Consider the following 20,321-nt stretch of genomic DNA (forward strand, 5'->3'; position numbering starts at 1 on the left):
ATGCCAATTAGGTATATGACAATCAAACCATGTTTAGGGCAGTGAGCACAACCATTTTAGCACTGGTTAGCAGTGGTAAAGTGCACCGAGCCCTAAGGCCAACAAAAATAAAGTCAGCATAATTAGAGGCAAGCATGCAAAACGTTTGGCAGAAGACCACCCTAAGGCTGACAGGTCTAACACCATTCCATCAGTCCAATGGCATAGCGACCTACTACAGCTATATGCAGGATTGAGAATCAAGGGAGTAGTGGCATGAGGAAGAAGGACTGATGTGAAATTTGATCGATGTGTAGCAAGCCAGGGTGGTGATATAAACCTTGCTAAACTGGTAATATGTTGCACCGGCAAAACCCAAGCATGCTGGAGAACAAGGTCATCCAACAATGAAGAGAGTAGTGAAAAGGGACACAGAGTTTCATATGGGCACATTATGTGCACGAGAGAAATCACAGTAATTGAGCCACACACTTGTGTATACTGATCATTGTGCTGTAAGTTTGAAGCACTTTAATTTGTTTGTTCAAAAAAATTCTATAACAGTGGTGCACTTTGGAGTAGGTTGGAACCACAAAGCCTTAATTTGTTCCATCACACTTCGGAAGGGTGATAGGTGGGATGGGACCAGAACCTAGACATTTCAAAGGGTGTTGATTTTATGTTCTGATATAAAAGTTTGACCCAGGATCAATATGGTTGAGTCACAGTCTATACACAGATATTCTTCTGTTCAGGTTCAGGAGAACTAGGTCTAATCCCCAATTATATAAATTAAATACATCTCGCTCAGTATGGGGCCGATTCACAGAACTAATCTGAGACAAAATCTTAAACTTACTACTTTTGGTATTCACAGAAGGCACTTACGATTTTTGGTATTCACAGAATGCACTTACGACTCCTAACTTTACGTCCGCACTCGGGCCGGAATTTCTGCACCCCGACTGTACTCTCCACACCCGGAGCGTACTCTCCGCACCCAGAGTGTACTCTCCGGCTAGGGCCATACTTTCCGGCTCGAGCCGTAATCTCCGGCTGCGCCTGGATTAAGTGTTAACAATGGGCCGGATTTTAATTTTTACAAAAAGGACCATTAGGAATGTGTGATAAATGGTAGCGGAGGTCATGAAAAACAGTGTGGGCAGAGAAAAGGGTAAGGCCAGACACTACATCATAACCCAGAAAAGTTTTCTCCTTTGCATCATGGTACATGCAGTGCACAATTTGTGCTCGCCTCAGTGTTGACTATGCAGTCAACACTGTTATGTTATTTATTTCTATTAAAAATAATGTTGATACTTTTTTGGATTCCTGTGGTGAACGTGTGCGCAAGAAAGCTTTGCCACGACTTTAGTCAAGTCTGATATAAAAAAAACTGTCCCTCCATAAAAGATTGATAGAAACCGGACGCTGTTACCTGGTGGGTATGCAGCTGCACAGTTAGAAAAGGTTTTTACTGGACCCAGTGCCTGGCACATGGGCTTAAACTACTAATCAAAATGTGTTGAAGCACTTTTGATTTGATTACATATTGCAGATTAAAACTGATAAGAGGTTGTGCTGGTTGTAGTTGGTGTTTTAAGTTTAACAAGTAGATTTTGTATTTTGCCCCACTGAGAGTATATAATGTAATGTTCCAAAACTCTGATTTGACGCCTGGATTGAGAAAGCCTTTGTGTGTGGTCATTTCCTATTTTGACCGCAGTAACTCCTGTCAAAGTGCCACATGGTGGAAAAGTGGTCTCCGGACGAAGCTACTCTTTGTCTAGCATAATTCAACCATCTCTTAAGAAAGTCGTACCTTCTGGACACTTGGGTTGAAATTCTGAAATATGACGATTCTCTCTGCAAGCCCTTTCTTTTGAAGTTATAAACCTATATCACAGATTTCACCCTCCTCAGCCCCTTCTTCTTAAAATCACTTGTTTGGGGTAACTTTGAAACAATTAGTACCATAGCGCAAAGAGGCGCAGCCAGTGTAGTGCGCTACGAAAATATCCTGGTACTCAGTGCATTGAATGTTCTCATTATGCAGAGTACGTGTTCACTAACGAGAAGTGTTGATACTCTCCCATTAAAAGCAGTGAACCCCTACTGAAAGATGCAGGTAATGTCCATTTCAAAATGAGGATATGCCAGTATTTGGTAACTGACAGTACCTGCTCATCTACATCTAAGGGACCACCGGTACCCCAGCGCCAGCACCCAGAGGTGCCACGCGTTCAGAGTAATTTATCAATGCCCTTCCTTATGTGCGGGAACGAAGGACTACCAACGCAACAGGGCCTAGAGGTGCCATGCGTGCAGTGCACTGTGTAAATGTCATTATTTGCGGGATCAAAGGACTACCGGTGCCAGAGCGCCTAGAGGTGCCACGCGTGCAGTGCACTGTAGAACTGTCCAGGATCAAAGGACTGCTGGTACTAGAGCGCATACAGGCGCCAATTTTACAGTGTGCTTTATTAACGCCCTTTTTTTTGCGTAATTAAACAGCAACCGGTGCCATAGCGCCTAGAGGTACCACATATGGAGTGCACTGTATAAATGTCATTATTTGAGGGAACAGAGAGGGCTACCGGTGCCAGAGCGCCTTAAAGGCGCCGCGCGTGCAGTGCACTGTCTAAATGTCATTATTTGCGGGATCTTTGCCAGACCCTGTCCCCCAGGAAGAGAAGGGTGAAGGGAGAGCTGCACTCACACAGTGGCTCAGACCACACTCGGCTCCTGCCGTCCCTACAGTAGCGCTGCCTTCAAGCACAACTGTTTCCACATGCTATGAAATTCCAGGAAAGGATTCACGAGCACTCCCACTACAGCAGAAGACAGTGATTGCAAGTGGCCATAGCAAGTGAGGGTCAGGAAGCAAAATGTCACACACATCAGGGACCAAAATAAAATAAAACTCACCTTGCCGCCTCAACTCTTGGCCGGTCCCGGTCCTGCAGCCCCACGTTTTCCTGCTGCTCTCCTCAGGAAAGTCGCCCACAGGAAGCATCCCGACCCTCCGCCAATCACAACGCTGCAATGGCAGCATTGTAATTGGTGCGGTGCGGGCGCACAGCGCCCCAGCCGGGACCATAATTGGAGGCCCTTTTCTCTATGTAGAGCAGAGGTCTTCAAACTGTGGGGCGCGACCCCCAGTGGGATCGTGGAGTCCTAGGAAGGGGGTCGTCGATTCCCCAGCTTCACTTGTCTCTGTAAAAAGACAGCCGTCCTGGGACGGCTAATTGAGATCGTTATCAGCTACTTGCCTGAATGAAAGGCAAATGCGCTGGTAATCTGCAAGTGTAAAGGATGCTTGGGAGCAGTTTTGGCTCTTTGTGAAGACAAACATGTGTGTTTTTTTTAGTTGAAGTGCGAAGAGTTAACTACTGGGCTGGGAAGTTCTTGCTTTTAATTTTAACTACATTTACACAGCTATGTAAAAAAAGGAAAACTGCATTACATACACTCTGGTATTATTAAAACCTACATTTTGAAAGCACCATTTTATTGTAAAACTATTCACAAGTTTTGCAGCATTGTATCTTACCCTGTGTGTAATGCAAGTATAAAAAATGTACTTACATATTCACAGTGCTTTCCGTCACAGGCTGTGACTTCGTAGCACTAAACATACACATCACTATTCTCCACTGCACCAATGAAGATTTAATTCTGTGGTTCTCTGGTTACACACAGACCGCTGCAATGCATTAACTAATAGATGTTTCATAATGTACTACAGTCCATTTCCCACTGAGCAATAACTTATTTTATTTATTTTTCATTTACACTACCCATTATTTTATATGTAGATACCTGAAGGTGAAAGACCTAAAACATGTACAGAATATTTTGGGTTTACTTATGAGAAGCTTGCATTGCCAGAGCATCACTTTTTTTGATGCTCCGGTGGCGCAACCATCTCAACCGTACCTTGAGGCAGTGCAAAGTCACCCTGCATGGCTTTGCATTGCCTCATAGATACGGAGTAATCAGTAAGACATAGCAGCGCAAGTCACTGTGTTGCCTTACTCTGCGTCAAGGAGGTGGTCCATGGGCTTTGCGTGGGCTTCCCACGCAAAGCCCATGGATTTTGATGCTGCCCCATCTTTACAAAATCACGTAAACCTGGGGCAGCTCCAAAAACTGAAGCCTCTCCAGTGGAGGCGTAACGAGGAGAAATGTTTTAATTTCTCCTCGTTTTTTCCTCTTTCCATGTGTGCTGCATTCTGCAGCTCTCATAGAAATAGGAAAACGTCCCTCAGGATTGTTTTGGTGAAGGAAGGTGCCTCTTCCCGTACAAAAACAATTCTACCTACGTTGGTACTAGGCAGCAATTTGGGAAGGGAAAAGGACTGGAATGCACCGTATGTCATAATTAAAGTGTATTCCTGCCATTTCACATTGGCATTGGGCAGTGCCCCAAGACTTGCAGCGCTGTCCTACGCCAATTCCTCATAAATAAGGCTCTTTGTTTTTAGCTACACCTTTGGCTACACCCCCCACGCTCACTGACCATTTGTTTGCTAAACACTGTTTAATACAATTTTCCCACCGTAAAAATATTTGCTGTGGTAATTGGGGGCTGTTAGAAATGGGGGTCTCTAGTTGGTAATGGTTTGCACCTTTGTCCAAGTAGGGACCCTTCCTTTTAGTCAGGGTTAGAGGGATACACTACTGAAATAACCCCTGTCTCTCCCCATTGGTAGCTTGGCACGAGCAGTCAGGCTAATTTCAGAGGCAGTGTGTAAAGGATTTGCACATAACCAACAGCAATACATTGAAAAACACTACAAAAGGACACCACACCAGTTTAGAAAAATATCCAATACTTTATATATTCAAAACAAGACTAAAACGATAAAAATCCAACATATAGTACTTAAAAATATGGACTTTGTGGGGAGCTGGCGTCGGTCGGTTGGTCCAGACTGCGGTGTGGGACGGGGTAGTGAGTCACAAGGCTTCCGAGCAGTGCCCCCAAGCCACGTTGCGGTCACGGTTGTCGAAGTCAGTGACGGCATCGGTGAGACCAGGGCGACGAAGTGAAGCGAGGCAGTGCGGAGTGCAGTGCCCACAGGTCACAGTGCAAGCAACAGCTCAGCGATCATCATCAGTGAGACCAGTGTTGCGGTGCAAGATGCAGCGGTGCCCTCTGCGGTGCCTTCAGGGCATTGAGCCAGCGGCAGAGTCAGTGACGGAGTCGGTTGCTTTCCCCCCTCTGTGGCAACTGAAACCACAGTTCCAGAGGTGGTACCCAGAGGTCAGTGAAGACTTTGCGGTCCCTGAGACTTCAGAACAGGGGGCAACATGTAAAGAGAATTCAGACCAGTCCTTTCACTGCCCAAGGCAGAAGCAGCAACTGCAGGCCAAAGCAACAACACAGCAAAGTTGCAGTACTCCTCTTGGCAGTTCTTCCAGCTCTTCTTGGCAGGTTCCTTGATTCCAGTGAGTTCTACAGTTCTAGGGTCTGGACTCCAATATTTATACTCAGTTTCTCTTTGTGCTTTTGGGCAGAGAGTGCCTGTACCCAGCCCAAACCAGTTCCATCCTCTCTGGCCCAGCTTCTTGGCAGGGGGTGGATATAGCATTGTCCAAGGCAGACCAGGCCCAATCTAGTGCAAGATAATCTCCTCCCACTACTATAAATACAGCCCAGGTCTATTCAGCTCAGCCCTGACTCATGCAGGAAAGGAAGGACACACCTTGACCTCCCCAGTAGCTGTCTGATGAGAATGCACATCCCCAGCCCCTGTCACCCCAAAGCCAGACAGTCAATCCACAAACCCAGCAGAGGCACACAGGATGGCTAAGCAAGAAAATGCCTATTTTCTAAAAGTGGTATTTTTCAAACACAACATAAAAAACATCTTTACTAAAAGATGCATTTTTATATTCTGAGTTCAGGCATGCTAAACCCCATTTCTCTATCTTGTCCCAATGGGAAGATATGCTCATAAGACGTTATAAGTAAACTCCCATTATCCTATGAGACAGATAGCCTTTCCATAGTGAAAAATGAAACACACTGTAATTCACTACCAGGACATGTCACAAACACCAGTGCATGCCATACCCTTAATGTACACGGCACCCTGCCCACAGGGGTACCTTGGGCCTACCTTAGGGGTGACTTACATGTAATAAAAGTGAAGATTAGGGCTTGGCAAGTGGGTGCACTTGCCAGGTCAACATGGCAGTTACAAACCATGCAGACTTTGCAACGGCAGGTCTCATAACCTTTTTCAGGGCTGCATGGGTGAGTGGCACAATCAGTACTGAAGGCCCACCAGCAGCATTTGATTTACTGGCCCGACACCCTCAGTGCACTTCACTAGGGACTTACTAGTAAGTCAAACATGTCAATCATGGAAAAACCAATCCATAATACAATTTACAATAGGAGCACTTGCACTTTAACACTGAACAGCAGTGAGAAAGTGCGCAGAGACACTGAACCAGCAAAAACAGAGTCAAAACTAGGTCAGAAAGGAAAAAAACAGGGGCAACATGCCAAAAGATGGCAGGTATAACAGGGGCATTTATAGTTATCGATAGATGATGTTGATGATGAGGAGAACCAGTTTCTAGAAAATTTTGTCAGAAGGGGTCCTTACACCCAAGAAGGTTTGACAAGGGGGTCTCGACAGCATAAAGTTTGATGACCACTGATGTAGAGGGAGAGTGTGCATCACTGCTATGGTCGGCCCCAGGCTGACCAAAGCAGTCAGGGCCCACAACAGTGGGCAAGCCACTCCCCCATGCCCGCAAGCAGGACCACCCACCCGCCACCCACCAGCAGGCACTTCTGCTTTCTGGCAGTGCGAGAAGCAAAAACATAAAATGGTAGTTTTACCATTTTATGTTTTGCTTCTCGCACTGCGAGAAAGCAGTGGGGCGACCGCCCCACGCCCCTATGGAGGAGCCGCCACTGGATTTAATTACCTGGGTATTTTGCTTGGCACTTTGCTACAGTGGTGGCATCAGGCAAACATAAGATTGTAGTAATTCGCATGCATTGGTGACCGAGGTTCGCTTTGCAATTTAGCTCGTACACAGTCACCCGAGGATGATGTTACAGCTGTATGGTAGCAAATGTATTCCAGTAGCTCTGCACGTGGCTGGTAAATGGGGTCATACTAATTCTGGTGCTCTTCAAAGAGCGGAAAATACTATACTGCCACCTACATTTGTCACACCGAATTAATGGTAAACTCCATATCAGGTACTATACAATTAGCCCCTCTGTTACTATAGATTAAAATGTGTCTCTCGCAATAGGTGACATTTTCAAGACTAATATTAAAAGATTGCCTTGAGCTGAATAACTCACTAAAAATCCCTTGGCTCGCTGATATCAGTCTATGTCAGAGCTTGGTGTCCCAGAATATTTTTTATAGCCCTGAGCAGATAAATAAAAATAGCAAATCAAGGATTAAAAGTTTGTTCCAAAATCAGTGTTCAAAGAGAGGGCACAACAATCTCAATACACGCTGAGCGTGGCCTCGTATTTACCTGACTCGTTTTCGTATTATAACTTTGCACTTTTTGGCAACCTTCCCCTATCAGAGAAGCTGGTTCGCAAATCTGCCAAAATGCCCTTGAGACAGCTTGTCTCAGCAGAGCCCTATTCATCTTACATTATTTTGCAAAATTTATTTAGCACCTCACAGAAATGATTTTTAGTCCCAATCCTGCGAGCATCTACTTTCAGATATTATAAGCAAGGCATGATATATCTGCAACGTCTTGAGACCCAAGAAATAAGATGCACAGTATTCCATTTTATACACACAGTTTTAGCGGTGAGGAAACGGTGTGAATTATTGCAATGATTAACATTTGCAAGTTTTATTTTATTTATCTGGATATCAGCAGACTTGAAATGTGAGTTGACCTGATTTTAAATATTTTGCTGAGCTATTAGTATTAGACAGATTATTTTTGTATGCACATGTTGACTGTATTCTGACGTGAAATATTGTGTCTTAATATAACTTTTATGGTTTTTTTCTGAACAAAGTTATTTTGACTGACTGCCTCCCTGGCCATGTCAAGTGTCAAGTGTAATATTGTGTCACTGCCTAGGATGCACTGTGATAAACGCCACTGCCAAACTACATATAAATGATGACTATCACTGAAATTTGCCACACATCCTCGTTTAGATAAACAATGTATCAGACTTCTTTTCCTCTCTCAGAAGCTGCTTTGTACACATTTGCAGGTTTTGCCTGTTGAAAAAGAGTAAATGCATTGTAGTAAATCACATTGTTAGTCAATATTTTCATGCGGCCCACAAGGCATGCAATATGAGTCCTTGTGAGCAGGTCCAGACTGGTAACTGAAAGCAGCCATTGCAATTTTGTTCGACCAGCCCCCCGGGGTGCAAGTGTTAAGCACTGCTGCTTTGGTTACTGGGAGACGATATTACACCACTGCTGCAAAACCGGCCTCAAGTAACAAAACCGGCCTCCACCTCTGCAAAACCAGCCCCCACCCTTCCAGCCTCCTGAGAAAACGCCCGATGCCCAGTGTGGCCAGTCCGGCCCTGTTTATGGGTCGAAAGTCACAAAGGTACATTTGAATGTCCTACAACCGATCAAGTGGTCGCCAAACAGTACTCCATGTAAGCCAAGGTCTAGCAAGACTTGGCCTTCATATAACAAAAACGGATATTGAATAATGGCACTATGGTGGCCAGGAAAATTAGAATTATAACAACCGTACCTACCTTTTGTAACACACAAGAGCTACAATTCAATATCATCTGTGGGGGGGGGGGTGCGTAAAGGAGGAAGGAGGTATCACGAGGCACGCTTAGTAGGTTTGAAGATTGTTTTATTCTCCCTGTGTCTCTTCCGTAATTGAAAGGGGTTTCTTTCTTGTACAAATACTTTGTAACCAGGGGTTTACAACAGAGTCAGTTCACAGTCTCTCCAGGTCTCCCTATTCGGGTTTTCTTGGGCCACGGGATTTCCGGTTGCACCTTGTCTCTTCCCCAGGTCCGTCTCCGTCAGTCCGCACAAACAAAAAAATAAACAAAACCAGGAGGTTACTGCTCTGTTGTTGTCTCTTACTCTCTGTGCTACCATCACCAAATAAGGAAAAAGGCCATAGGGGTGAGGGAAGGGTGTGAGGAGAAACACCTAACGTGATGCAGGCTCACCCTAAACGAAAAAAACAGTGATGCCCCACACGTGGCCTATTCCCCCATGCCTCCCCACCACCCCCACCAGAAAGCCCCCCCTAATGATACTCGCCTTGCACCACGGTCCGAGTCCAGGACCGTGGTAAAGGCACCCGGGGCGCCTTCCCTCCTTGTTGGGCCACCGGGTTGGGTCGTGATGTATGCGGCTCTTTCTTCAGGCTGATGTCCTTTTCCGGCGTTCTCTTCCTCGTCCTCCCGGTCGCCTGCTCTCTCTCTCGGTGCTCCGTTCGTTTTCTCTAGCTCCGTTCTTCTCTCACCCACTTCCGTTTCCGCGTCTGTTTGTTCCTCCTCTTTTGCTGACGTTAGGGGTTGTTCCGGGCTCCTCCCCGCCGATGCTAGACCGCATACTCCTTCCGGTCTGTGTAGCGAGCCGGCACCTTCCGTGCTGCAGGTCCGGCATACCTCCTCCTCACAATCTGATTTCCCATTTCTGGAGAGTGGATAATGTTGATTGCCAGTGGTGTGCCATGACCTAAGAAACTATTTAATTAAAACTGAATGGCCAAGTGATCAATACTTACTTTTTAATTGAGCTTGTTAGATGGTTTGTTGTTTAAATCCCAGGATAATGGTGCTATAATATTGCGATATAAAATGTAAAACTGTCTTCTGTTTTCAGTTATTTGTTGTACAGTAAGACAAAGGAGCCGATTTTGATGTCAGGCGGAATTGCTTCCATCCGACACCTTCTCGTAAACAGGACTAACCGACCTACGGTCAGCGGTCCCTCCCGCCTCATTAGGATGCGACTGAAAACTGTTCGGTCGCATACCGACATTTCCCTATGGGAGTATGCATTACAGCCGTAAACCGACAGTAATACATGCTCCCATAGGGAAATAGGAGGTGTTAATCATCCCTGCACCCTGTGGCAGGCACCTCTAGGTGCTTGCCACGGGGTGCGGGGGTCAACAGGGGTGCACCATAGGTGTCCCCTCGGCCCCCAACATGAGGCAGCACCACCATAGGGGCACTGCCGGTGGCCCCCAAACATGCGTTCCGACATGGTTTCCATGTCAGACAGGCCGGCATGGAAACAATTCCGGAAACCGTGCATCATAATCCCAAGGACGGAAAGGTCCGCCCTTTGGAATTACGAGCCGGTTCCGACTGGCGGGTGGGCTCCTTAAGCCCGTCGTAAGTCAGCAATGACTGGCTGGTTTCAATTCCAACCGGCTGATACATAATCAGCCAGTCAGAATTGAAACCGACGATGGGGGTCGGAGGCTTACCGACCTCCATCATAATAGGCCCCAAATTGTGTATCAATTAGTTATTATGGACAGGATTTTATATCACATGTGCATTAATTCACACAGGCCATGTCTGTTGTTACCATTTCTTAGACACACCCCTTTAAGAGCCCTCAAATACATTTTACATACCACTCAAAGCATTCAGTGGGTGGCAACTGCCCTTGTCAGACAGTAATCATTTAGAAAGTGGAAGCTATCCATGACAGGCAGAGGCCCCCTGATTTTCAAGGGAGAGAAGGAGTTCTGAAACTCCATTAAGCACAAGTGTGGTATTTATTTTCACCCTTTTTAATTCACCAGAGACCACTGGGTAAACAATAATTTGAAGAAATCATGTGGAAAAGGGTTGAGAGATGCATGTGCAAATAAAGGCCTTAGTATTACTTCACCTAATAACAATCAATTTAAACAAAAAAATATTCCACACCTGAAAACCAAGTTGCAGGAAATTGCTTCTGAAATGTCAATGTGCTGAACGCACTGATGTAAGCACAGAACTCTGAACAGGGACCAGAATATTTTCCATGGTCTTTTTAAGATCCATCTATCCTCTTGAATGCCAGTTTCCTGTTAGTGGCTATAGATTGGCTGGTTATGCTTGTTTTTATCAGCTGGAGCATACCACACCAGGCTTCCCTCAAATTTCATACTCTAGTTCAAATAAATTGAGGCGGCTGACCAGTGGTTCACAATAGATTTTGCTTTCTGCACCTTTACTAAAATGGTCTTTATATGTAGGGGAGGCAGTGTGTAATGAGCGTGGATGTGTATTTTGCCCCGTGACAGGTGTTCTGTGGGTCTTACCTTGTTTTAGTCTTGCTGGTATACACCTAATATCTAGGTACTGAGATAGTACTGAACATGTAGTGCCAGTGAATTGTGAATCCCCTCACTTATGTATATATTGACACTGTAATGGTACAACCAGAGATGGGGGTCTCACACTTTCAGCAATGAGTCTGAGGCTAAGTCGACCTGAGGCTAAGTCGACCTGAACACTTTGGAAACTCCACAATGACTGAGTGTGTTATGGTATCAGGGTGACAACTTTAAACATTTTTATTCATCAAAACAATGATGCCTCCATATTGCCTTACATGAAAAATTAGTCCTGCTTCACATGTCTGTTCACTCTGCGCCTGATTGACAAATATATCATGACTAAACATAAGGTTTACAGTGCTGGAAAGTTTCCCTTACTATTTTGTTGTGTGCAAAACTATGCTTATGTAAACCTAACAAGCACACAAGCTGTATTTTCAAAATGTTCTGTTCTCCTCCTGAATGTAACAACTAGACAGGTAACAAATGTCCTCATAACATGGATACAAAATAATTGAATGAATAAGAATTCAATTTTTAGCATATCGCTTGGATTCACAATCATTTATGCCTCACTGGCTTTTGGTGATTATCTGTGTTTCATCATCAATTAACTATTTGTTATGTATGGCTCTTGTAGAGCTAGAGTGAATAACTGGATTCAAACCCGGTAACTCACTGCTAAGACGAAGCAAAATGTTTTAACAATAGCTTTTTGCCCACTGTTGGTACATTATGAAGGAGTTCCAGACTTATCTTGATGGGCTCTTAAAGAGCCTATCAGATCAGTGCAAGAAACCAGGGAGCATAGCTTCTGGAGGAGGGCCTATCTCTCCCATAGGTTAGCATTGGAGCTGCCTTGTAACACTTTACAAGTGTAACTTCCAATTGGGAGCAGATAGAAAATTAGAGTTTGGTGTCTATGGACTTACAATATAAAAACTCTTTTAGTGAAGTTGGTTTTTAAATTGCAGGTCTGAAAATTCCACTTTTTGAAAGTTGTCCTTTTTTACTTTATCCATTCTCTGCCTGTCCCTAGAATACACGTCTGGGTCGGATGACAGCTGGGCCTTTTGAATTCACTCTATGCAGTCACACACAAAGGGAGCTGAGGTGTGCCCTGCATATCCTGATGGCCCATCACCAGGCTGATGGGTCTTCCTGAGCTAGAGTAGTGGGAGAAGTTGACGGTTGCATGTGAATAGGGCTGTGCCTGTCCCCACACAAGGTGCTGCATACCCCACATAGTGTGTCTGGAGCCAGGGCCTGGAAGGGCAGGGTCTTGTGTACTACAAAGACCTTTGCTTGAAGTCTCCCTATTTTAAAGGCTAAAATGGGTATAAGTACTGGACCTTTGACACCATATACTCAGAACATTCTTGGATGGAGGACATAATGCCAGGAAGAAGAGCTGCTGTACTGCCAGGAGGGACTGCCACTTTGCTGTGTTGGCCTTCTGTTTGCTGCTTCATTCCTGGGAGTGAGAGGACTAGACTTTGCTCTTTGCATCCTGCTTTCTAAATTTTCATCAAAGACTTAACCTGCAGCACCTGAGATCTTCTGCTGAGAGGCTTACTCTGCCAAGTGGTTCCAAATCCAGTTCCTGGGTCCTTGGAAGTGAGTTTGCTGTGCTAAAAAGGAAGAAATTAGCACCTCGACTTCGAGCAACCCTTCAGAACCACTCAGCTGCCTGCACCAAATCTGTGGTCCCTGCTCAACACAACGAACGCGATGCAACACAGACCCGAAGCCACCACAGCACCTCCGAAGAACCGCCACAATGGTAGACTTGAATACCGCATCACCGACATCCATTGAGCCAGACTCCGCAGCAGCACCTGCTGTCCTCTGGTGTGACCTCGACAATGAGAAGTTGATGCATCGCAGCTTGACCCTCAGAATTCAATGACACTGCACCGCCATCTCAACCAACGCATCACCGCAACCACTCCATCGACTCCCCTGAGCCCTGCAACATCACCTGGTGTCAGCAGCTCAACTACTCTGCACTGCCTCCAGGAACCAATGCCCCACTTGTTTCAGTGACACCTCACATCCGTTGTGCAACGCACCGTCCCCTAGTGCCGACGCACCAACAACCTGCATAGCAATAAGGAACCGACACCGCACCTGCGTATGCGACGCCTCACCTCACCGGCGTCCCGCACCATCTTTGATCCTCAACGTCTCCAAGGTAGTGTAACTGAGCCATGCATAACTCCATAGCCAATTGGCGCTCCATCGCGGTCTCTCAAAATTGTGGATTCGCCTACGTCAAGCACGTCAAGAAACACTATAACTGCATTTAATATTGAAAAATGTATATCTTGACTTGCGTATGTTGGATTCTGGTCATTCTTATCTTATTTTACTCATATAAATATTGGCTTTTTTTCTAAACTGGTGTGGAGTACTTTTGTGGTGTTTTCACAGTGTTACTGTGTGTGTGTCCACAAATACCTTACACATTGCCTCTTTAGTTTATCCTGACTGCTCTGAGCCAAGCTACCAGAGGGTGAGAACAGGTAAACCTGTGTGTACTATACTTACCCTTGTAGTTGAAAAGTCACTACTATTAGTAACTTTATTGGTGTATTTGACATTTTTACTGACTCCATCCCGTATTTCAGATTGTGGGGACTTTTAAGTCTACACTTTTGAGTAACTTTACAATTGTAAATTATGAATAGCCAAAAGTAATAAAGCTACTCAAAAGTGTATGAGTAGATGTACGTGCGGTAAATCGCTACATGATGTTGATTTACCTTTTTAATAGGACCTATAATATTTTGACCACAATTTTAAGGTCACACACTATTTTGGAGTTGGTATTCAAAATCCACACCAATTTATTATCTGCAACTATCCCTACCATGAGAGAATGAATAAATTCCCCTTTATGTTGGCAATACTAAACTTGCTCTTGGAATGTTTTTCTTTTTCTTACTGTCCAGACTCTGTCCACTGGTATCCCAGTGTGATTGCAATTAACATTGTTGTTTTTGGAATGTCTCATAACTACTAGTAGTATGCTTACGAACCTGCCAGTTTAATTTCTTGTTTTTGGTTTTTGGCATTGCTCCATTAAGATCAGGTCAAACTCTTTGGCTGATATACAATTGCTCTGTTTCGGTGGAAGTCCAGGTATATCAGCAGGTACAATTGTTGTATTGCTGTATTGCTTTTTAAAAATATTTAAACCGTTATTGATTTTGTGAGAAAAACAATACATACAGTGCAAACATAGTATGTGGTTTCAAGTTAGCAACACTGGTCTTGATTCAGTACATACATAATGACAGGTCATAATAGACCCATCGTATTGCCCTATTGCTTTTTAAACGGGTCCACATTTGTAAGAGGGCAATTGTGCAGGGTTTGCCAGACCATTGCTGGTCCAGGAATTATTTTCAAAGCTGGTCTATCAATGATCTTTTCAATGGGGAGGAGCTTCTGGGAAATCTCAGAAACACTTAGCAGCTGTTCTATAAGCTTTTAAAACCCACACATTTTGAGCTTTTTACAGAATGGTGTACAGACCATAAGCACTTGTCCCAGTGGTGGTTCCTGTAAATTCCATAAATTCAAGCAAAAATTAAAATCAATGGCAATCATTTTTGGTGGTATACTTAGCCAGTGAACGAGTTTTCAATTTGAGAAAGTTAATTAGAAAAATGAAAACAAGCTCATCAAAAGGAGTAAAACATATGGGAGCGGTAGAATCCCTTGATAACAATAGTTGTGTGACAATTGCACTTTTTTTTTCCTTTCCTGAGGTACTGAGTAAATACAGCATATTTCCAGGAATTATCGAGGTTTTTTCTGCGAGTAAAAGGCTGGTGGAAACCAAATATAAAAATTTGATAAGGCGCGCAGGACAAAAGGAGCAATCTACTGTAGTCTCGGTGTCCGGGAACTCAGAGGTTTCGGCAAGTAGATTCCATCAGCAACTGGATGTCCAACAACTGTTTAAAATGTAATTCTGGGAAAATGGAAGTGCTCTTGTTGGGCAACAATACTTCTTTTTGTTCTCCAGTATGGTGGCAACAATAATTAGGACCCTTACCAGCAGAGGTCTCTAAAGTAAAAAATGTTGGGATCGTTTTTGATAAACTGTCATTTGAAAAGCAAATCAGTGCTCTTACGTCCTCTTCTTTCTCTGTACTAAAGATTTTGAGGAAGGTCTTTCCATTTACTCCTCATGATATGCGGAAAAAGGTTGTCACCGCCCTTGTGCTATCGAAACTTGATTATTGTAGTGCTTTATTCATCAACTTGCAGCAGAGACTTTAAAACAAATACAAATCCTGTAGAATACTGCAGCGCGCTTGATACTTGGGATTATGGTGCCATAGATGGCTCAAAGACCTTTTGCACGCATCTGTATGTGTTTGCTGGTGTTCAAAATCAAATGTTTCCTTAAACTAAACTGTGTTCTGCTCTATTAGGTTTAGATTTTTCATGATTGCACATTGCATGATTTTAATTAATCAAACAATAAATATTACTACTAGTGGCGTTCTGCTTTACCCTAATCTGTGGACCCCCTTGTACAGTGAAATAAACTTTTCACATCCATGATCTGACTTATCTGGTTGCTCAAGTGTACCCAAATCATATGTCGATTTTACTCACCGGTACTTCTTTAAATCATGTCTTTTTTTCAACACTTATTTGTACTCCAATAAAAAAATCTTCTTCCACATTCGCTAATCCTTGACGAACAGAACTAAAAGAGGTTCAAAGCACGATACCACTATCTCACAGCATTTTCTTATCCCAGTTGAGCACCCCGAATCCGGCAAGAAGATCCCCCTACCCATTAATGAAAGGATTCCTACTGGATCAAACACAGCAAGTATTATGTGGTTAGACATATGGGAAGTCAGAACATGTTAAGTACGTGGCAGAAGACAACCGGCCTTATAAGTGGCCTTATATAGATTATGTATGAATGCCAACTGCAGGAAACCCTCTTCCCCATGCACCAGTTTGGAACTCGCCACAGGAACAAATGTGCAAAAAATGACTGTGTTTCGTGAAGATACACAATTAATGCACAGCCTGGTGCACGTGCACTTTTTGCATGCAGCATCGTGCACTTACACTAAATGCCATGGATTTGACCAATAAAAAGTCTTCACTCAGTTTTGAACATTTTCTCTAATGAGAATGTTTTTGTTGAACAAAAAGTGTTATCTTGCCACGTTTGCGCCACTCGAAGCAGCTGGACACAATTTTTCTTACTTAGGTTAGGCATGTTTTCACAAATCTATTGCAAATAGTTTGATTTTAATCAGTTGCCACTTTCTAGTATCCTCTCACTGTTTGTGTAGATATATCCATAAATGTCATGTTACGCATGCACAAGACAAAACTGTGCAAATGCATGTACATGCTGCTTCCCTGGTGGTGCAAGTCCTTTCTAGGTGGTGCAACTCCTTGTGGGAACAGCTATCCCTTTTGTGAACTCGGCTAGTGTTCTTGATGCAACTTCTAGAACCAGGGGTGGCAGATACCCTTGAAAGGGGTGGGGCCATTGTAGGGCCCCTCAACTTCGCAAAAAACAAAGTAAACGCTCCCTCCCTCCAAAACCCCATAGTAAAATACCCCTCCCTTCAAAAGCCCTAAATAAAATATCCCCTTCCACCAAAAGCCAAAAATAAAACAACCCCTCCATTCAATAGCTGAAAAAGTCTAAGGTCACATTTTAAATGAATAAAATAAATGGTACTTACCCACGGCTGCGCATCCTCCTCGGTGTTCCACTTCTGAGTCTGCTGTGAAAGTTAAACTCCCCTAACCAATCCAGACGTTGCTCTCATGCCATTAACCAGCATAAGAGAAGCGCCTGAATTGGATGAAGTGAGCTGGCTGGATGCTCCATCAGGCTGTGAAGGCCTGTGCTTGGTCGCCGCCCAGCTGTCTAAGGCAGCTGGGTGGAGAGCTTCAAAGTGCACATGTCACTTAGGCCGGCGTAAGGCAGCTGGCCAAAGTGACATGTGCACTTTGAAGTGCCTGGTCATACACTGCGTCAGTCCTCCATGCTGCTATTTGGCAGCAGAGGACATGCCCTGCATGTCTCTTGGCTCGTGGTAGACAGACAGCTGCAGTGCGCACATCAGTAATAAAAAAAATGGTAACAAAATCATTTTATTTTTTCCTGCGCAGCTCAGGGGAAACCGACGCTCCTCTGCCCTGGCTAGAACTTATAGGTTCCACCTTGAACAAGGACAGCTCGTCGGTGACCACAATAATATCATCTTCAATTGTGGGCCAAACATATTAATGGATTTGCTTATTCACACTATTCAGAAGTGCCACACTTTAAATGTATGGGTTTTGTTTTCACAGGGGCCCAAATCATCTTTTCTTACGGCAGAGAAGAGAGCCAGGTTGAAATGCAATCCTGTTAAAGTCCGTTTTGCAGAAGAAGTAATCGTGAATGGGCACACACAGGTTAGTGCTCTCTTTTATCAATTAAATGGTAGTGCTTAATTTGTGTCAGTGGTTGCAAGTGGTGGGCACTCATTTTGGAGGACATGAACTTATCAGACTTTGACCCAGAGTAAAATAGAGCATGGCAGAAGATAGAGAAAAAGGAGGATGAAGACATAGAAAACAGTGAAGGAGGAAGAAAATGGAAGAAAAAAAGAACCTGAAAGTGTGAGATAGGAAGTGCAGGGTTGTGGAAGAACGAGACACAAGTTAGAATTAAAGCCACACAGCCTTGCTATGTTTCCGCGCCAGTGGAGTGCACCTCCGAAAAGTTCACTATGGACTGAGTATGGGCTGCTCCATTTGGCTTACTGTGTTCCTTGTCAAACATAAGGACTTATTCACAAAGTGCACTTTTTAGTATGTTGAGTAGTTCTACAATAGTACTACTCGCATACTAAAAAATATTGTATTTTCTATGTGGAAGGCTCCTCACCAGTTGCGGACATCCCTGCACACATAGGTCTACATTTCAATAGTAAATGTGAGAGGAATCTGGGGCAGGCTGAAAAATGGGGAATATGTATGACTGAATTAAAGCGATACAGGTAGGAGTAAGATGGGCTATGGGTGTGTCTTTTGTGGGAGGATGGAAGGGACATGCATCCACCCACAAAAGGTTAAGCCTATTTCGTTTTGCAAACTGCACTTCTAAAGTTACTACAGCAAAAAAGAACTCAAAATAGTGGTAAGTGTACTCTAGCTCAGACATGGCCAAACAGTGGTACTGCAACACCCTATCATAGAAAATAATGAAGAGAGAACTTTAAATAGAATCCCGTAGAAAATTATGCTAAAATAAATTCATCTATTTCAACTTTTTGAAAATATGTTATTCAATTAATGTTAACAAAATTTTAAACAAATGAAACATTTAAAACATTTTTTAACCCTTTTTAATGAAACAAAATCACTATATTTTTTACAAATAAAATGTAAAATAAATTAATTCTACACATAGCATTTAGCAATGTTTGATGCGCAATACATGTGAACATTTTGCTTTAGGTAGGATTTTTTTAAATAAATATTTTACAAAATAATGGTAATTTAATTTATAATTCTTAAATTAACTACAGTTCTATTTTAAAATTAGGTTAATAGTGCTGTAGCATTTTTACATTTTGTTCTATATTTGAAATTTATATATAAACTAAGTTAAATTCGTGTTTAACATAAATTACTTTTTCAATTAAAAAACAAAAAACTGTAATAGGCTGTTTTACTTTTCCCTATACTTTACCATGGGGAGATCTCAACCCCAGTGATGGAGATCTCCACCTACATATGAAAAGTTACTACTAGTAATTTTACGCTCATAAATTTTGCTGCACCCCCTGGTTTAATGAGGTGGAGACATGTACGTCTACACCTTGTAATAATTTTACACTTATGAATGGAAAATAGCCAAAAGTAGTAAACTTATTACAAAGTGTAAGAATCAATGTACTCATGTAAAAATGTACCTTTGTGAATAGCTCCCATATGGTAAAGGTCCTAAATTCTAGACCAAAGTGGGCCATTAATTACTTGAGAGAGACTGACGCCCTACTTGAAATAATGCTAAGCATCAATTTCCTAAGATATCAGAAGGCCAAACTCATCTGGCAGTGCATAAAGGCAGATGAAGGAAGACTCTTACTGAAGGAACAGCATTGCTGCCTATATGATGAACTTCATATGGACACAGGAATTTCTGTATGCCTTATTTATTATTTGGTAGAGACCTGTGCTGAGGACAGCATGAGTTAAAAAATATTGTACATATTCAAGTGAATTAATGGTCTGTTTTTGTATGCAGTGCACATCTTAAGTTTATGGACATTGTGACAAACACTTAGACCCCGAGTGAGACAGTAATCTTGATTCGGGTACAAATGGGAGTGTGTGCCTGAATCGGGATTAGAACTTGTGTAAAATCACCAAACAGACCCAGTGGTTTTCCCCACAGAAATTTCACCAAGTAACACCCTCCAACATTTGTGCAGGAAAATACTCAATAAGCCATATTCACAATGGTAAACATGGATGTAAATGTAAATTTATGGTCAAATAACCATTATTTACATCTCTTAGGAATTAAGAAAGGGATACCTAGCCAACGTAAACCCATTAATCTGTGTGGAGATTTTTGTCATGAATGCGAGCTCTCCATGCCTATAAATCTCACTCTTTCTTTCAGATGTGTCCATTTACACAATACACTTCTTCAAAACATCAGTATTCCATAAGGTTTCTGCTTGAGAAAATATATGGGTGCACGAAAAGCTCTTTTAGCTTGATCATCCCAGCAACAGCCTCTCTCCATACTTTTATTTTTTTTAAATCATGAGTGATAGCACTGGTTATATAAGCAAAAATTCTTAATAAATTGATGATAACTATTTGCAAGTCCAAAGAAACTTTGAGTCTCAACATATTTAGGAGTAGGCTAATCTGATATAGCTGAAACATTCTTTTGATCCAGAATTGAGGCCAGAATTTAATTTAAATGTAATCTATTCAGATATTTTCTTCTCATACAAATTATGTTGCTGATGTCTTGATAA

At 43.0% G+C, this 20,321-nt stretch overlaps 1 protein-coding gene across 1 annotated transcript in view; it reads left to right on the plus strand.

The window, feature by feature from the left end:
• FRMPD1 (FERM and PDZ domain containing 1) overlaps positions 1–20,321 on the plus strand; it is a 923,611-nt gene that overhangs the window by 595,391 nt on the left and 307,899 nt on the right. Inside the window, exon 6 of the mRNA XM_085636581.1 lies at positions 17,629–17,733. Within this exon, the coding sequence (XP_085492707.1) occupies positions 17,629–17,733 (105 nt within the window). The remainder of the gene's footprint in view (positions 1–17,628; positions 17,734–20,321) is intronic.

The sequence above is a fragment of the Triturus cristatus genome, chromosome 2_1 (genome assembly GCF_964204655.1).
Source record: "Triturus cristatus chromosome 2_1, aTriCri1.1, whole genome shotgun sequence".
Classification (NCBI taxonomy): domain Eukaryota; kingdom Metazoa; phylum Chordata; class Amphibia; order Caudata; family Salamandridae; genus Triturus; species Triturus cristatus.